This window comes from Physella acuta, unplaced genomic scaffold, assembly GCF_028476545.2.
Source record: "Physella acuta isolate Inbredline_101_S28 unplaced genomic scaffold, ASM2847654v3 ptg000243l, whole genome shotgun sequence".
Taxonomy (NCBI): Eukaryota; Metazoa; Mollusca; class Gastropoda; family Physidae; genus Physella; species Physella acuta.
The window spans coordinates 223,582-242,084 of NW_026731762.1; the positions used below are offsets into that span (position 1 = coordinate 223,582).

At 37.2% G+C, this 18,503-nt stretch overlaps 1 protein-coding gene across 1 annotated transcript in view; it reads right to left on the reverse strand.

Annotated features, from left to right (window-relative positions):
- The window catches only part of LOC131938412 (protein dopey-1), a 38,138-nt gene that overhangs the window by 4,215 nt on the left and 15,420 nt on the right, over positions 1-18,503 (reverse strand). Inside the window, exons 23-30 of the mRNA XM_059296426.1 lie at positions 15,152-15,249; positions 14,103-14,212; positions 13,133-13,344; positions 12,522-12,674; positions 7,774-7,910; positions 7,410-7,465; positions 4,438-4,461; positions 1,820-1,984 (exon numbers count right to left, since the gene is read on the reverse strand). Coding sequence (XP_059152409.1) covers positions 1,820-1,984; positions 4,438-4,461; positions 7,410-7,465; positions 7,774-7,910; positions 12,522-12,674; positions 13,133-13,344; positions 14,103-14,212; positions 15,152-15,249 — 955 coding nt within the window. The remainder of the gene's footprint in view (positions 1-1,819; positions 1,985-4,437; positions 4,462-7,409; positions 7,466-7,773; positions 7,911-12,521; positions 12,675-13,132; positions 13,345-14,102; positions 14,213-15,151; positions 15,250-18,503) is intronic.

Here is an 18,503-nt window from a genome sequence, read left to right on the forward strand (position 1 = left end):
ATCTGACGTCTCCCGTCCCCCACCCATACAACAATCTGACGTCTCCCGTCCCCCACCCATACAACAATCTGACGTCTCCCGTCCCCCACCCATACAACAATCTGACGTCCCCCGTCCCCCACCCATACAACAATCTGACATCTCCCGTCCCCCACCCATACAACAATCTAATGTCTCCCCCACCCATACAACAATCTGACGTCTCCCGTCCCCCACCCATACAACAATCTGACGTCTCCCGTCCCCCACCCATACAACAATCTGACGTCTCCCGTCCCCCACCCATACAACAATCTAATGTCTCCCCCACCCATACAACAATCTGACGTCTCCCGTCCCCCACCCATACAACAATCTGACGTCTCCCGTCCCCCACCCATACAACAATCTGACGTCTCCCGTCCCCCACCCATACAACAATCTAATGTCTCCCCCACCCATACAACAATCTGACGTCTCCCGTCCCCCACCCATACAACAATCTGACGTCTCCCGTCCCCCACCCATACAACAATCTGATGTCTCCCGTCCCCCACACATACAACAATCTGATGTCTCCCGTCCCCCACCCATCCAACAATCTGATGTCTCCCGTCCCCCACCCATCCAACAATCTGACGTCTCCCGTCCCCCACCCATACAACAATCTGATGTCTCCTGTCCCCCACCCATCCAACAATCTGACGTCTCCCGTCCACCACCCATACAACAATCTGACGACTCCCGTCCCCCACCCATACAACAATCTGACGTCTCCCGTCCCCCACCCATACAACAATCTGACGTCTCCCGTCCCCCACCCATACAACAATCTGACGTCTCCCGTCCCCCACCCATACAACAATCTGACGTCTCCCGTCCCCCACCCATACAACAATCTAATGTCTCCCCCACCCATACAACAATCTGACGTCTCCCGTCCCCCACCCATACAACAATCTGACGTCTCCCGTCCCCCACCCATACAACAATCTGATGTCTCCCGTCCCCCACACATACAACAATCTGATGTCTCCCGTCCCCCACCCATCCAACAATCTGATGTCTCCCGTCCCCCACCCATCCAACAATCTGACGTCTCCCGTCCCCCACCCATACAACAATCTGATGTCTCCTGTCCCCCACCCATCCAACAATCTGACGTCTCCCGTCCACCACCCATACAACAATCTGACGACTCCCGTCCCCCACCCATACAACAATCTGACGTCTCCAGTCCCCCACCCATACAACAATCTAATGTCTCCCCCACCCATACAACAATCTGACGTCTCCCATCCCCAACCCATACAACAATCTGACGTCTCCCGTCCCCCACCCATACAACAATCTGACGTCTCCCGTCCCCCACCCATACAACAATCTGATGTCTCCCGTCCCCCACCCATACAACAATCTGATGTCTCCCGTCCCCCACCCATACAACAATCTGATGTCTCCCGTCCCCCACCCATACAACAATCTGACGTCTCCCGTCCCCCACCCATACAACAATCTGATGTCTCCCGTCCCCCACCCATACAACAATCTGATGTCTCCCGTCCCCCACCCATACAACAATCTGACGTCTCCCGTCCACCACCCATACAACAATCTGACGTCTCCCGTCCACCACCCATACAACAATCTGACGTCCCCCGTCCCCCACCCATACAACAATCTAATGTCTCCCCCACCCATACAATCTGATGTCTCCCGTCCCCCACCCATACAACAATCTGACGTCTCCCGTCCCCCACCCATACAACAATCTGATGTCTCCCGTCCACCACCCATACAACAATCTAACGTCTCCCCCCCCCCCCCACCCATCACTTACAGCTGGAACTGAGGCACTTGGTCAGCCGGCAGGACAACACACATGTCCAACAGCTTACACACACTCAGATAGAGCTGCAGCCACGCCGGGTGGTTGTGGGCGTTGAGACCGTTGCCCAGGTGTGCCCAGCTGGAGTCTAGGGCAGCTATTCTCTGGATCTGTGTCCTGGAGGGACAAGGGAGAAACAAAAACACATGTTTCCAGATCACACAAACATTAAGTTCAGGTAAACAAAGTAAAACCCCCAAGTTTCAATAACTAAAAGTTAGTGTGTATTTATAAAAAACTGTCTTGAACTCTTCCCAAAATGAAAAAGAACTATCTCGTCTAAGTGAGTACCAATGCCCCATTTTAAATATATCTTTAAAACTAGTTTATTTCAAGAGTGGTTGTAGTATCTAGTTAAATCCACATAAGATTTTTGTTGTTAGTAGCTAAGCTCTGGTGAAACCAAATGCTGCAGTGTCCTCAAGGGTTAACTTGTGCACACAGATGTTGGAGCAAAATCTTCAGATGCTCCAGTGCTGCAGTGGTTAAATAGTCAGGCAGAAAAATAAATTGTGTGAATAGCAGGAGGCTGTTTTCACACTTTAAATAAATCAATAACAATGAAAGAACATGTGCTGAGTTTGTGCTTAGTAGAGTTAGTGTTCTATAGCAGTACATTTACAAATGCAACAGCTTAGCAGCATTCATAAAATAATATAACGTAGGCTGTTATTCATATTTATACTGCCTATTTCTTGGATGACGAAGCAAATGCAGCATTAAAATGGCACAATTAAAAAAAATCACAGCAGACAATATCAAGAATTCTTCCATGCCTAAAATTTAAAAAAATATGATTAAACTAAAAAGGAGGTAAAAAAAAAAAAAGGTTTAAAAAAATGTTTTAAAAGTTGAAATTTACTACAAAAGATAAAAAAAAATGTTGTAAAAGTTAAAATTACTACAATTATTTGTTTATAGAATAATGTTAAAAAAAACATGCACAATAAAAATTGTAACTGAGTTTAAAAAAACATCTAACTCACATTGAAAAAAAAAAATTACATATGAATTTTGTCCAGCAGATATGGGACTTTCTACTGTCAAAATACAAGCTGACGTCTTTAGATTTAGTTTTTAAATGTATATGAAATTATTAATCTACACAGTGCTGTATATTGAAACTTTCTAAAAAATTGTGGCAGTGTTGTATAATTATAATGCAGGGAGAAATATAAGAAGTTCAACAAACTGTTTAAAAAAATATAAAGCAGTGAGTAAAATTATGCTAAATTTGAGTTTTTACATAATTCAGTGTTTTTAAAAAGCTACATTTTTTAAGGATCACAGACCATACTGTTTAGATTGATTAGTCATTAAATTTTAATAAATAGAAAAAAAAACAACAGAAACCTAAAATGTATTGCATTATGGACATTTACTCTCTACAGATAGTTTAATGCAAGAAACAGTTTTCATCTGACATAGGTAATGACTTAAACCAACAGTTCTATATATGCCACCTATAAATCCTTTAGTCTCCATCCTGACTGTCAGCAGCCAGATAAAGTAGATCCATCTTTGAGCCAAATACAGTAGGACCATTCAAACAAAAATGGACTGCTACAAACAAAACTACTAAAATGTGATGGGTAGATGGAACAAAACAACAGAAAGGATCACTGGACCACATTTTTATGAAGGAATCATTTTATAGTTATAGTTATTTTTCTAAGTATTAATTTAAAGCAAAATTCAGTTATTAAAAATTCAGCACGGGATTAAATTTGGACTAGAATCTATAACTATTTTAAAATGTGTAGAAAGTGGACAAAAATGATTTCACCATCCATGCATTTTGTACAACATGTAACTTCTCTGAACTGATGAAAATCTATTAAAACTATTCAAGAATTCAAGAACTAAATATATTTAGAAATGTAATCATATTGGAATAAAACTATCAAATCAACACTAGTTAATTAAGATTAAAGAGCTAAGAAAAAAAGAAAAACTTTACCATGAAAATGTTTAAAATTTAAAGACCAAAAAATAAAACAGAAGGTCAAGCAAAGACTCAGAATAATAAAAAAACAAAACAAAGAAGGAAGTTTTTTTTTAAAGGAATAAATGTATACAAATTATCCGGTACCCTCCAATTATCCCCCTTTTCACCTAGCCCATTGGAATTTTATCAAATTAAAAAAAGAGGGGAGAGAAATACAGCAAGAAAAAAATAAATTAACAAGGTCTATAACTCTAAAAGATGTATGGTTGAGATCTTTATACAAATGTACCATTTTAAATAATAATTTGAATTAAAGCAAATACGTAAATCTCATATCGGCAGACAGTGTGGTAAATACTTCATTAATTAAAGCAAATACATGACATTATCTATATACTTTATTTATTTGCAATTCATATTTATCCGGTGAAATAATATACATAATTATTCTTATAAAATATTAATTTTTTATTTAATTAGCTAAAATTCTATTTTAATTTAACAAAAAGGCCTGAATGAATTTTTAAACATGAAACTAGCAAAAACCTTACCATTCTCCCTCCCTACACAACAACAAAAGAAATAAAAGATAGCACATCAATATGTCTAGTGGCATATGTACCTGTTGCGGGTCCTCAGATATTCACTGTTTTTACAGAGATAATTAAAAACACAAATTTAAAGAGCTCTTCTGCTTATAGAGATACAAAAATATTTTTTAAAAATTAAGAGGCATGTGCTGATTGAAGTGTCAATTGATAGAAAAAAAAAAGAAAACTTTAGTCCCAACTAAAAGTAATAAGAAAAAAAAATTGGTCAAAAACTTATGGCATATATATGTGTTACATGCACATCCTATTATTTTAAAACATGCATGTTAAGAAATCTGTTATTTGAAAAGTTGACCAAGAGGTGTACTTCAAGTCATCAGTTGAGCATGCTCTCTGAGCATGTATCATCATATCAGAAGTTGACAATTTTATCTAATCAAGTATCATATCATAAGTTGACCATTTTATCTAATCAAGTATCATGTCATAAGTTGAACATTTAATCTAATCAAGTATCATGACATAAGTTGACCATTCTATCTAATCAAGTATCATGTCATAAGTTGACCATTCTATCTAATCAAGTATCATGTCATAAGTTGACCATTTTATCTAATCAAGTATCATGTCACAAGTTGACCATTCTACCTAATCAAGTATCATGTCATAAGTTGACCATTCTATCTAATCAAGTATCATGTCATAAGTTGACCATTCTACTACAGGTTAGTGATAGTTACAAGAAAAGACCAAGCACCAGAGTTAGCAGCACAGCAGATCTTGCTGTCTTCTCACCACTTCTCCAGGCGGATCCTTCGCATGTCAGACAAACTTTTTTAAAAGCTCAGTAAAATTGTCATTTGGAAAAAAAAGTGAAACAAATAGTTAAATAAAACTTTAAATAAAATATTAACTATACATTAAATTTTTCTTTCTCTCTCTAAAGAAATTTTCAAAAAAATTGAAGCATAAAGTTCGAACCTGGAAGCACAAAGTTAATTAACGTGGTTTTAATTAGAGATAAACATGACCTTCACCTCCACCAGGAACTAGACATGAAAAATAGGATTCATTAGAACCTCTAAAGACGGCAACAGTTTTGTTTTTATTAAAATTACTTTCCCTTTTTCAATCATTAAAAGAGCACAGAAAAACAAAGCATGTAATAACAGATGTGAAGGGAGATATAGGTATCACAAAAATCTTTACCCCCCCCCCCCCAGTCAATGAATATTAATTTTATAGCAGACTTAACAAGTTTTACTAATGAGGTGTTTTTAATTGGCAGGAGAAGCTGATGACAACATAACGCTAAGCAAACAAGAGAATATTTTGAAAACAATCCCTCTCCAGAGTGCTGTTATTAAAACGTGTGATCTAGATCTAAATACCGAAAGAACAAAAAGCACATCTAAGCATGACATGAGAACCACTGAGCTATCACCTGTTTATGTGTGCTAAAGGAATTCACTGCTAGCAACACTAGGGGCAATAACTAAATTCACTGTGTGTGGCTGTTACTTTAACTAATTATATGGGAAAAGAAGTGAATTGTTCAAATTAGAATATATTTTAGCAGCACTGAAATACAGCGTTAAAAGAACCTGGAAAATTTAGTACATGTTTGCTATTATGGGTGGAGTCTATACTTTCCATCAAACTAGATACAGCCCACAGCCTGTTTGTATAAAAATGTAACAAAGTGAAGTATCTGGGGTAATGACAAGTGAGTTGAGCAGAGACAAGATGTCAGGTCTCAGCAGGCTAGTCAAGTAATTTATAGAAAAAAATAAAGCAGCTGTTACTTCCTACAGGATCATATTTGGTAAACTGATCTTTGCCCTGATGGTGAGGTGGTGGGAGTGGCCACACTGAGCAAACTGTGAACACAATCAGCTGCTGAGGCATGTAGCTGGTGACTAGTGCATGAAATCAAATCAACAGCAGCAATCTACAGCCACAGATGTGATCAAATAAACAGGAGCAATCTAAACCCACCTATGTGATCAAATAAATAGGAGCAATCTAAACCCACCTATGTGATCAAATAAACAGGAGCAATCTAAACCCACCTATGCGATCAAATAAACAGGAGCAGTCTACACCCACATACATGATTAAATAAACAGCAATATATAAAGTTTAATAACAGTTTACAAGTTGTAAGCTTATTAGAGGATATGTAAATGTTAGTGGCCTAAGTAATTCCTTGCTTGCACGAGAATCTTTCAAATCCATCATATAAAAGCAATTATTGCGCACAACTGATCAGGTTTATTCCAACTTTCCCACGGAAGGTTTATTTTTCTACCTTTAACTAAGTTCTCTACCAACTAGAAAGTAAGAAAGTGTAAAGTGACCTGGTATCCCCGCATCTGATGGCGCAGAAAATATAACAAGCAGATGTATTACAGACATCAACCAACAAGAAAGCTCTCATTATGGCCACGTTCTCAACAATCTTTGAGTAGGTATGGAATCACAATGCAAATTATTTATAACCATTGTTACTTTAGTAGTCTACTACATAAACATATCAGAAAAATGCCATAACTTCAGTTAAATATTAATTTAGAAAACAAACTTTACCTAGCTACTTCAAGGAAACTTCTTATCATATTTTAAGGCTAAACATGCATATTTTTTGAAGCCCTACTGTTAGCAAACACTGAGGTGTTAAAAGCTGGTTTGGTAAATTTGTTTGTACTCTTTGCATTAATTTATGGAACACAATTTAAGCTAAATACTAACTTATTAGAGTCAGATAAAAGGTATAGAGTTCACATCCCAATCAATGTTTCTTGAATACATTTTAATTTGTTAATATAATTTTTTTTATATCTCATACAATTGTAATGATCTATAATGATGACACCAGTTGTAGAATATTGTACACAAAGTGGACCTCTAGTGCAGTAAGTTTTTCTCTGTGATGTGCAATGACATGGAATAAATCATACAAAACTTAATACACAATTGAATGGTTGCGTTAATGGCGGCTGGTTGGATAAAAGGAAAGGTTTTCTTTAAAAAAAATTCTTACTTGAATTCATCAGTTTCTGTTGACAACTCTTGCTCTACTTGCAGTAAAACTTGGACCTGTAAACATCAACATTTTTATAAAACCATTTCTCATGTATTATATATATAAAATACCTCAGTAATATGGAAGGAAAAAAAGGTAATAGTTATAAATGTAGGAAGAACAAAAACAAATTTAATTTAATTTAACCCTCATAAATGTAACTTATATACTGCAGTTCAATGTAGCTTACACAACAGCTTCAGACTATTTCAACTTGTGACTACAACATGATCTATTTCATATTTTAAAATACAATTAAAGTTACATACAGTCAAAGCAGTATTGAATAAAATAAAAAGGTATAAAAATAAATCAATGTTACCATTTCAGTGATGATGGTGGGCCAGAGAGATGTTAAATGTTGAGGTGACATCCTCAAAATGAGCACACGGAAGCACAGGAAGACAGAAGACATAACATTGGCCACTTGAGGCAGGCGCAGACATTCTGCCAGTCTCTCTAGATAATCACAGGCCTATGTTGTTACACTATTGTCTCAGGGATTCTAAAACAACTACACATCTAGCATACAAACCAGTCTCTCTAGATAATCACAGGCCTATATTGTTACACTATTGTCTCAGGGATTCTAAAACAACTACACATCTAGCATACAAACCAGTCTCTCTAGATCACGGGTTCCCAACCTGGGGGTCGCGACCCCCTTGGGGGTCGCGAAGGTCTTTCTGGGGGGTCGCCAATGGGTATACTAAACCTTAGTAATTTGAAACAAAACATAAATATTTAGAAGAATTTTTTTAATTCGGCTTCATTAACATCACTGGAAATGTAATAGAGAAGAAACAAAGCGCACTGTACAAAGTTGTTCTCAGTCATGAATCTATGAAATCTTCAAAACTTAAACGCCATTTGAGACGAGTCTTTCGGAACACACCAAAAAATATATGGAGTTCTTTCGTCGGTAAGAAGCTAGTTGCAAACGCCAGAGACTTGATCGAACAGGAAGTTTTCACCAGCATTAGTGCAAGCATCAAATGAAGTCGAGATAGAAAATGACAAGCAAAAAAAAAAACAGTTGGAGAAAATCTCATCAAACGCTGCATGTACGTAAATGTTAAATAACACATTTTTATCGAAATTAAGCTTTCACCATTGTTTGCTTTTCAAGTTGATCAATCAACAGACGTGAGTTCGTGTTCGCAGTTGCTGGTCTGTGTCTATATTCATGCGGATGATAGCAAAGAAGAGTTGCTCTTTTGTGAAGATAGCATGGAGAAAATAAATACCTTTTTTGAAACTGGATAATTAAAAGGGGTTAGAATGGCTGTGGGGGTTTGTACGGATGGTGCGCCATCTATGTTTAGCTCAAAATCGGGCTTTCAAAAAACAGAAAAGATTTAGCTCCCTAACCACTGCCCTAACCAATCGACATCAAGAGTCCATTGCTAGTATAAGTCGTAAATTATATAAAATCTGGAGCCTTCAAAGAACTGAGCAAAAACATTAATATAGATCACGAGGTTCTGCTCTTCTACACTACAGTAGGCTGGCTGTCAAACGAAATGTTGTAAATTGTGTTTTTGAACTGAAATCTGAAATCAAATTGTTCTTGGAAGTGCAAAGGAAACAAGACTTTTTGGTATACTTAAAACGACATAGAGTGGTTGGAGAGAGTATCATACCTAGCAGATGTGTTCGAACATCAAGATAAGCTTAACCTGAAGCTTCAGGGAAAATGAACGAATATTATAACTTTCCATGATAATCTCGGGGCATTTTTATCAAAGCTGCAAAATTGGTAAAGAAAATAAATCTTGGAAATATTGTAAATTTGAGAAATTCTGCGGTGTGGTAGATGAATCTGATTGTGAGATAATTAAAATTTTAAAAGAAGCGATTTCTGGGCATCTAGAATCTCTTGAAAACGAACTGCATCGCTATTTCTCTGAGCTGAAAAAAGAAGACTCTGCATTTACGCATTGCCCATTCTCTTCTTCCCTTGATGTTGCCAGCATTCCCGATGAATTACAAGATGAATTCTTTGATTTGCAGAATGATTCCGAGTAAGATGAAACACTGTAGACACAATTTTGGTGTAGTATTCACCATTCATACCCAAACGTAAAATTGATTGACTTTTCGAGAATATATTTTCAACACTGTTCTTCGATTAAAAACAAAATTAAGATAATTATAATAACATAGGTTGGCGTTAACAAAAAATTTAAAAAATTAAAAACTTAACCACGAAGGTTTAGTGAATAGTATGCAATTTTACTCATGCTATTAAAATGATATCAAGAGTAGTTCATATTGAAAGTCTACTAGAAAATCTTATTTTAGTGCTTATTGATTTCCATGCTAATTTCGGCTTTTTAATTCTATGGGGGTCGCGGGTCACTTACTTTTTATAAAAGGGGGTCGCCACTCGAAAAAGGTTGGGAACCACTGCTCTAGATAATCACAGGCCTATGTTGTTACACTATTGTCTCAGGGATTCTAAAACAACTACACATCTAGCATACAAACCAGTCTCTCTAGATAATCACAGGCCTATGTTGTTACACTATTGTCTCAGGGATTCTAAAACAACTACACATCTAGCATACAAACCAGTCTCTCTAGATAATCACAGGCCTATGTTGTTACACTATTGTCTCAGGGATTCTAAAACAACTACACATCTAGCATACAAACCAGTCTCTCTAGGTAATCACAGGCCTATGTTGTTACACTATTGTCTCAGGGATTCTAAAACAACTACACATCTAGCATACAAACCAGTCTCTCTAGATAATCACAGGCCTATGTTGTTACACTATTGTCTCAGGGATTCTAAAACAACTACACATCTAGCATACAAACCAGTCTCTCTAGATAATCACAGGCCTATGTTGTTACACTATTGTCTCAGGGATTCTAAAACAACTACACATCTAGCATACAAACCAGTCTCTCTAGATAATCACAGGCCTATGTTGTTACACTATTGTCTCAGGGATTCTAAAACAACTACACATCTAGCATACAAACCAGTCTCTCTAGATAATCACAGGCCTATGTTGTTACACTATTGTCTCAGGGATTCTAAAACAACTACACATCTAGCATACAAACCAGTCTCTCTAGATAATCACAGGCTTATGTTGTTACACTATTGTCTCAGGGATTCTAAAACAACTACACATCTAGCATACAAACCCTACACATCTAGCATTCAAACCAGTCTCTCTAGATAATCACAGGCCTATGTTGTTACACTATTGTAAAACAACTACACCACTAGCATACAAACCAGTCTCTCTAGATAATCACAGGCCTATGTTGTTACACTATTGTCTCAGGGATTCTAAAACAACTACACATCTAGCATACAAACCAGTCTCTCTAGATAATCACAGGCCTATGTTGTTACACTATTGTCTCAGGGATTCTAAAACAACTACACATCTAGCATACAAACCAGTCTCTCTAGATAATCACAGGCTTATGTTGTTACACTATTGTCCCAGGGATTCTAAAACAACTACACATCTAGCATACAAACCAGTCTCTCTAGATAATCACAGGACTATGTTGTTACACTATTATCTCAGGGATTCTAAAACAACTACACATCTAGCATACAAACCAGTCTCTCTAGATAATCACGGGTTTATGTTGTTACACTATTGTCTCAGGGATTCTAAAACAACTACACATCTAGCATACAAACCAGTCTCTCTAGATAATCACAGGCCTATGTTGTTACACTATTATCTCAGGGATTCTAAAACAACTACACATCTAGCATACAAACCAGTCTCTCTAGATAATCACAGGCCTATGTTGTTACACTATTGTCTCAGGGATTCTAAAACTACTACACATCTAGCATACAAACCAGTCTCTCTAGATAATCACAGGCCTATGTTGTTACACTATTGTCTCAGGGATTCTAAAACAACTACACATCTAGCATACAAACCAGTCTCTCTAGATAATCACAGGCCTATGTTGTTACACTATTGTCTCAGGGATTCTAAAACAACTACACATCTAGCATACAAACCCTATAATCACAGGCCTATGTTGTTACACTATTGTCTCAGGGATTCTAAAACAACTACACATCTAGCATACAAACCCTATAATCACAGGCCTATGTTGTTACATTATTGTCTCAGGGACTCTAAAACAACTACACATCTAGCATACAAACCAGTCTCTCTAGATAATCACAGGCCTATGTTGTTACACTTTTGTCCCAGGGATTCTAAAACAACTACACATCTAGCATACAAACCAGTCTCTCTAGATAATCACAGGCCTATGTTGTTACACTATTGTCTCAGGGATTCTAAAACAACTACACATCTAGCATACAAACCTGCAAAACTAGCACACAAACCCAACACACTTAGCTTAACAACCCAACACCTAGTATACAAATCCAACATCTAGCATAAAAACCCTACACACCCAACACACAAACCCTACACGCCTAGCATACAAACCCTACACACCCAGCATACAAACCCTACACATCTAGCATACAAACCCAACACCTAACATAAAAACCCAACATCTAGCATACAAACCCAACACACCCAGCATACAAACCCTACACATCCAGCATACAAACCCAACACCTAACATAAAAACCCAACATCTAGCATACAAACCCAACACACCCAGCATACAAACCCTACACACCCAGCATACAAACCCTACACACCCAGCATACAAACCCAACACCTAACATAAAAACCCAACATCTAGCATACAAACCCAACACACAAACCCTACACACCCAGCATACAAACCCTACACACCCAGCATACAAACCCTACACACCCAGCATACAAACCCAACACCTAACATAAAAACCCAACATCTAGCATACAAACCCAACACACAAACCCTACACACCCAGCATACAAACCCTACACACCCAGCATACAAACCCTACACACCCAGCATACAAACCCAACACCTAACATAAAAACCCAACATCTAGCATACAAACCCAACACACAAACCCTACACACCCAGCATACAAACCCAACACACCCAGAATACAAACCCTACACACCGAGCATACAAATCCAGCATACAAACCGTACCCACCTTGAATTTCTGGCATGGCTCTCTGGTACTGGTCTGTTTCACTACAGAAAATGGTAAAGGCCAGTCTCTTCATCATCTGAGACCTCTGCTCATACTCCTGCTCTTTGCTGCTGAACAGGTTCAGGGATCCAGTTTGTGTGATGGACACACGGCCTATTCAAACAACAAATGTGAAACAAATACTTGTAAAACAACTTGTTTAATAATAAGTTTTATGACTAACTTAATGTCTAATTAGATTAAAACTTAGAAATTTTTGTATTGTCACCGGAGACGAATGTTTATGGATAGAATAAGTGGATTAAAATTGAATTACAAGATTTGTCACCTACTCACAAACAAATATTCTGAATTAAATAAAAGCTTATAATAAAAGCTGGACACTTGACCTTTCAAAATAACTAAGGTATAATATACACCCATACAGAGGTTCTCAAGTCTTCACCAGGTGGACTCACCACAGTTTCAATGTTTGTCAAAAGGAAACGTAGTAAAAAGGGGAAACTCACCCATCAAATCCTTAAAAGTTGTCTTATCATGGGTCATGAGGTTAAACTCACCCATCAAATCCTTAAAAGTTGTCTTGTCATGGGTCATGAGGTTAAACTCACCCATCAAATCCTTAAAAGTTGTCTTGTCATGGGTCATGAGGTTATCAATGATGCAGCGCCAATGGGAAATGCTGTGGATGTCCATCTGGAAGAAGGAGGCTTCCATCAGCAGCTCAAAGGCTTCTTTCCTCCAGGCCCGTCTGGTGTACTGGTAGCCTGAGATACTGGACAACATCTGGCTACAGGCCCTGTAGCTGGGCAGGTTGTGGGAGCTGGGGACATTAGACACAGGTGGAATACAGTTTTAGTATAGACAGGTGTACTGGTAGCCTGAGATACTGGATAACATCTGGCTACAGGCCCTGTAGCTGGGCAGGTTGTGGGAGCTGGGAAGGGGGGGGGACATTAGACACAGGTGGAATACAGTTTTAGTATAGACAGGTGTACTGGTAGCCTGAAATACTGGACAACATCTGGCTGCATGCCCTGTAGCTGGGCAGGTTGTGGGAGCTGGGGACATTAGACACAGGTGGAATACAGTTTTAGTATAGACAGGTGGAGTGGTGTTTTATTATAGACGAGCCAACCTGCGGCATATCATAGGCCGCTAAACCCGGCTCTATGATTGTAATCATTTAGCGTGAACCAAAGCTCACCAGACCATGTAGGGGTGGGGTGGTAGGGAGCGCTCTTACAGCTTGTTTTCTAGCGTCTCCAAGAAGAGAATTATATATATAGATAGGTGGACTGCTGTTTTATTATAGATAGGTGGACTAGTGTTTTATTATAGACAAGTGTTTTATTTGAATGAAGCAAAGTGTAGGCTAGAGAATCTTGTGGAACCATATATTATAAAGGCATGTATTTAATTATAAATATAGCTAACAGCACTTTGAAATAAAGGCCATGTACAAACGTTCATGATTTGGTATTGGCAATCACTCATCACTGCCCTATTTAGACAGTTCAAGTTGAAATAACTCAGTAAAAAAGTATCTGTGACTTTTGTAACAGGTGAGAGGAGACCTACCTGTGATGCCTCAGGTAAGGAAACACATTGTAAAGCAGTGTAGTCAGGAATGGTGCGACTCTATCTTTCTCTTCACTGCTGTAAATCACATCCAGGACAGGAGCAGTCAGCTGGACAATACAAGGACAAAATCTAATGTATTTCAGGCTAGTTAAAAAAAAATTTTTTGGTTTACATGCTTTAGTCTATCTTGTAAAAATTTAAACATCAGAAATTTAAAAGTCAACTGAATAAGTGTGTTGGCTTAAGTAGACCAGACACTATTGTAACTAAAGCATTACAATTACAGATGTTTAAAATTGATATAACACTTGCAGGACAGATACTGAAATAGACAATGCTATGTAACAATCTTGATGTTACCTCAGCTAGAAGACTCAGAGATTAAGATGTGATAATGACCAGACTTTTACCTCAGCTAGAAGACTCAGAGCTTAAGGTGAGATAATGACCAAAGTTTACCTCAGCTAGAAGACTCAGAGCTTAAGGTGAGATAATGACCAAACTTTTACCTCAGCTAGAAGACTCAGAGCTTAAGATGAGATAATGACCAGACTTTTACCTCAGCTAGAAGACTCAGAGCTTAAGGTGAGATAATGACCAAAGTTTATCTCAGCTAGAAGACTCAGAGGTTAAGGTGAGATAATGACCAAAGTTTACCTCAGCTAGAAGACTCAGAGCTTAAGATAAGATAATGACCAGACTTTTACCTCAGCTAGAAGACTCAGAGCTTAAGATGAGATAATGACCAAACTTTTACCTCAGCTAGAAGACTCAGAGCTTAAGATGAGATAATGACCAGACTTTTACCTCAGCTAGAAGACTCAGAGCTTAAGATGAGATAATGACCAGACTTTTACCTCAGCTAGAAGACTCAGAGCTTAAGATGAGATAATGACCAGACTTTTACCTCAGCTAGAACTCAGAGCTTAAGACGAGATAATGACCAAATTTTACCTCAGCTAGAAGACTCAGAGCTTAAGATGAGATAATAAACATTTACCTCAGCTAGAAGACTCAGAGCTTAAGATGAGATAATAAACATTTACCTCAGCTAGAAGACTCAGAGCTTGGACGCTGTACTTAGAGTCAGACACTTGACTTCTTCTGACCTGTGTTTTGACAGTGCTGGCGTCCACCTTTGTATCTGGAATGGAAACATTTCTTTCAAACCAATAGCAAAATATAAGAATTAACGTCCATAAAGTTTTTCAACAGGCTTGTGCCGGCAGTTGATTTCTTAAACATAGTAAAGCATTATTGAACAATACAATTCATTAGATCAACTAAGTAAAATGGTAAGAAATTTTTAGTTTGCAAAAATTTTTTTTTTGAGGAAATTAAAGATTTCTGATAGTGAACCAAAGCATCCTGATTATAAAACTAGTCCTTGTATTAAAATATCATACTAATACAGATATCTAGCGGCTTTTAAGATAAAAGGCATATACACAACTAAAAGAAAAAGCAAAATGAAATAATACAACTAGCACAATACTCAATGGACACCAGCGAGAAAAGTCTCAAAGGTATTTGAGAGGTCCATAAATTAATTTTAAAATCTTGCACGGCGTAGTTACAATTAATATGGTTATAAAATCCTGTCTTTCTGGTTATTTTCGGACTTTACTAAAGATTGGACGTATTTGATGTTTTTAATATTTTCGGTAACTAAATAAAAATTAAAAAAAAGCAAAAACAATTTGGTTTTCACGTGTAATGGCGACGTAAACAATGGCATCCTGCTATTGGATAGGCCGCCATTAATTTTATTGTACACATTGTAAGCTAAAAATAGAAAACTAGGTCATGGGGTTTTAAATTTGCATTGTTATTTAAAAACTTGATCTGCAAAGTTTTGTAAACAAATAGTTATCGATCACTAAGTTACTGTACAGCCAATCAATATTTGTCTTACGAAAGTGAAACATCCGGTTATAACTTAGGCTTGATGAAAATAAATAGAAATGTAGCCTTAAACTCAACAAATTATTTTCAAGTTCTCTGGATTTGCAACTTTTATAGCATTGATTCTAAAAATATAAAATTTCTAAATTAATTTTAGGCTTAAGTTTTTAATTTTTATTTTTTTTACGGTCTAAATCTAAAAAGCACGTTTTTATTCCATGTCAACAACACTATGGAAGGAATCTCGTCAACTCGCTCGCCTCCATTGGATAATAGAAGTATAAGGGTAAACATAACAACATTTCAAAATATAAGGATGTAGTATATGGTTGAAAATAAAGATAGGAAATGATAAATGAATAGTTTTCATTTCACTGAATAAACTAAACCAGTGGGTAACTCTTACCATAAATGGAGGTGGTTATGTCCCTTAAAGGTCACAATGGGTAACTCTTACCATAAGTAGAGGTGGTTATGTCCCTTAAAGGTCACAGTGGATAACTCTTACCATAAGTGGAGGTGGTTATGTCCCTTAAAGGTCACAGTGGGTAACTTTTACCATGATTAACATTAGTTATATTCTTTAAGTTGATATGTCTTGTACCTTAGAGTGGCATGTTAGTAAGCATCACAGTATAATAGATTTCTCTGGCTTTGTTTTATTCAGGACCTCACATAAAGATACAGAAGAATATTTCTTTTACTGTACGGGCTCTCTATGTATTATCTCATGCTTACTCAGACAGTCAGTCACCCAATCTTATCAGAGCACCTCAATAGGGCACTATTTCCATCAGAATCATGAACACATCCAGTATAAAATAAGGGAATGGTCTTGTATTTATGTTCCCACACTTATACACTACAAAAAAAGGCTACCTAAAAAACTTCACAGGTAACTCTAAAACAAGCTTTGGTATTTAAAAATGATTTCAAAGGAAGATTGCCCTACTTATTTTTATGTATTATCAGGCAAACCATTTTAAGATATTCATTCTCATCTGTTGCTTAGCCTCTAACTCAATTTAACAGTGTGACAATATGTCAAATAATTTATATTTAGTTTTAAATAGCTGATTTTTGTATGTGTTAGTCTCTTACACAAGTTACTTTACACTATGACGATATATTTAACATTATTTGTACTAAACATGTTGGTATAGTCTAGTTTAATGCTACAGTTTATTTTCTCAAGAACCCCACCACACCAGACTCTAGTCCACAAACAAAACAAAAGCAGCTAGCAGTACAGCTACCAGGAGAGAAGACGGCCCTGGCTCTAGAAATGTCAAGTTACCAGACCTGGGGCTACTAAAGTGTTATCCACAGCGTCTATAGTATCCATTTCACAATCTGCGGAGCTGGACTGCTTGTGAGAATCAGCTCAAAGCAACAGAAGAATATCAATGTTACATATAGACTCAGTGCTACAACACTCATGCTTACAACCACAGCACCAATAACTGTAACACTACAACCACATCAGCACAATTATATAACAACCACTGCAGCAATATAATAACATCACAACCACAGCAGCACAGTTATAACACCACAACCACAGCAGCTCAATTGTAACACCACAACCACAGCAGCACAATTATGACACCACAATCACAGCATCACAGTTATAACACCACAACCACAGCAGCTCAATTGTAACACCACAACCACAGCAGCACAATTATGACACCACAATCACAGCATCACAGTTATAACACCACAACCACAGCAGCATTTATAACATCACAACCACAGCGGCAGTTATAACACCACAACCACAGCAGTACAGTTATAAAATCACAACCACAGCAGTACAGTTATAACACCACAACCACAGCACAATTATAACATCACAACCACAGCAACAGTTATAACACCATAACCTCAGCAGTACAGTTATAACATCACAACCACAGCAGTACAGTTATAACACCATAACCTCAGCAGTACAGTTATAACATCACAACCACAGCAGTACAGTTATAACACCATAACCTCAGCAGTACAGTTATAACATCACAACCACAGCAGTACAGTTATAACACCACAACCACAGCACAATTATAACACCACAACCACAGCAGCACAATTATAACTCAACTGTCACTATACCACAATCACACATTTTATAAATAACACAGTTAAACAAGAAACATGCCAACAATCTAAACAAACAAGCAAATCAAAAATAGAAATTGTAAATATCAATATTTTGACCAAATAAAACATGTGCTCCCAATGAATTTAGAATAAAACATCAAAATATATTAAAATACTATAAAACTAAGGCTAAAAGACTTGAAATAACAAATAACGTAAAAAAATAAAAACTTATTGAAAGGAATATTGCAGTGTGAAATATGTTTTTCTTATTAATTGAATAGTTATTTTTTTAGACATGAGATGTCTTTTCTTGTTAGTTTTATAAGTTAACTCTATGTCAATTCTACAACTTAAGTAACGGGAATGAGACATTAGAAGACAACCTAT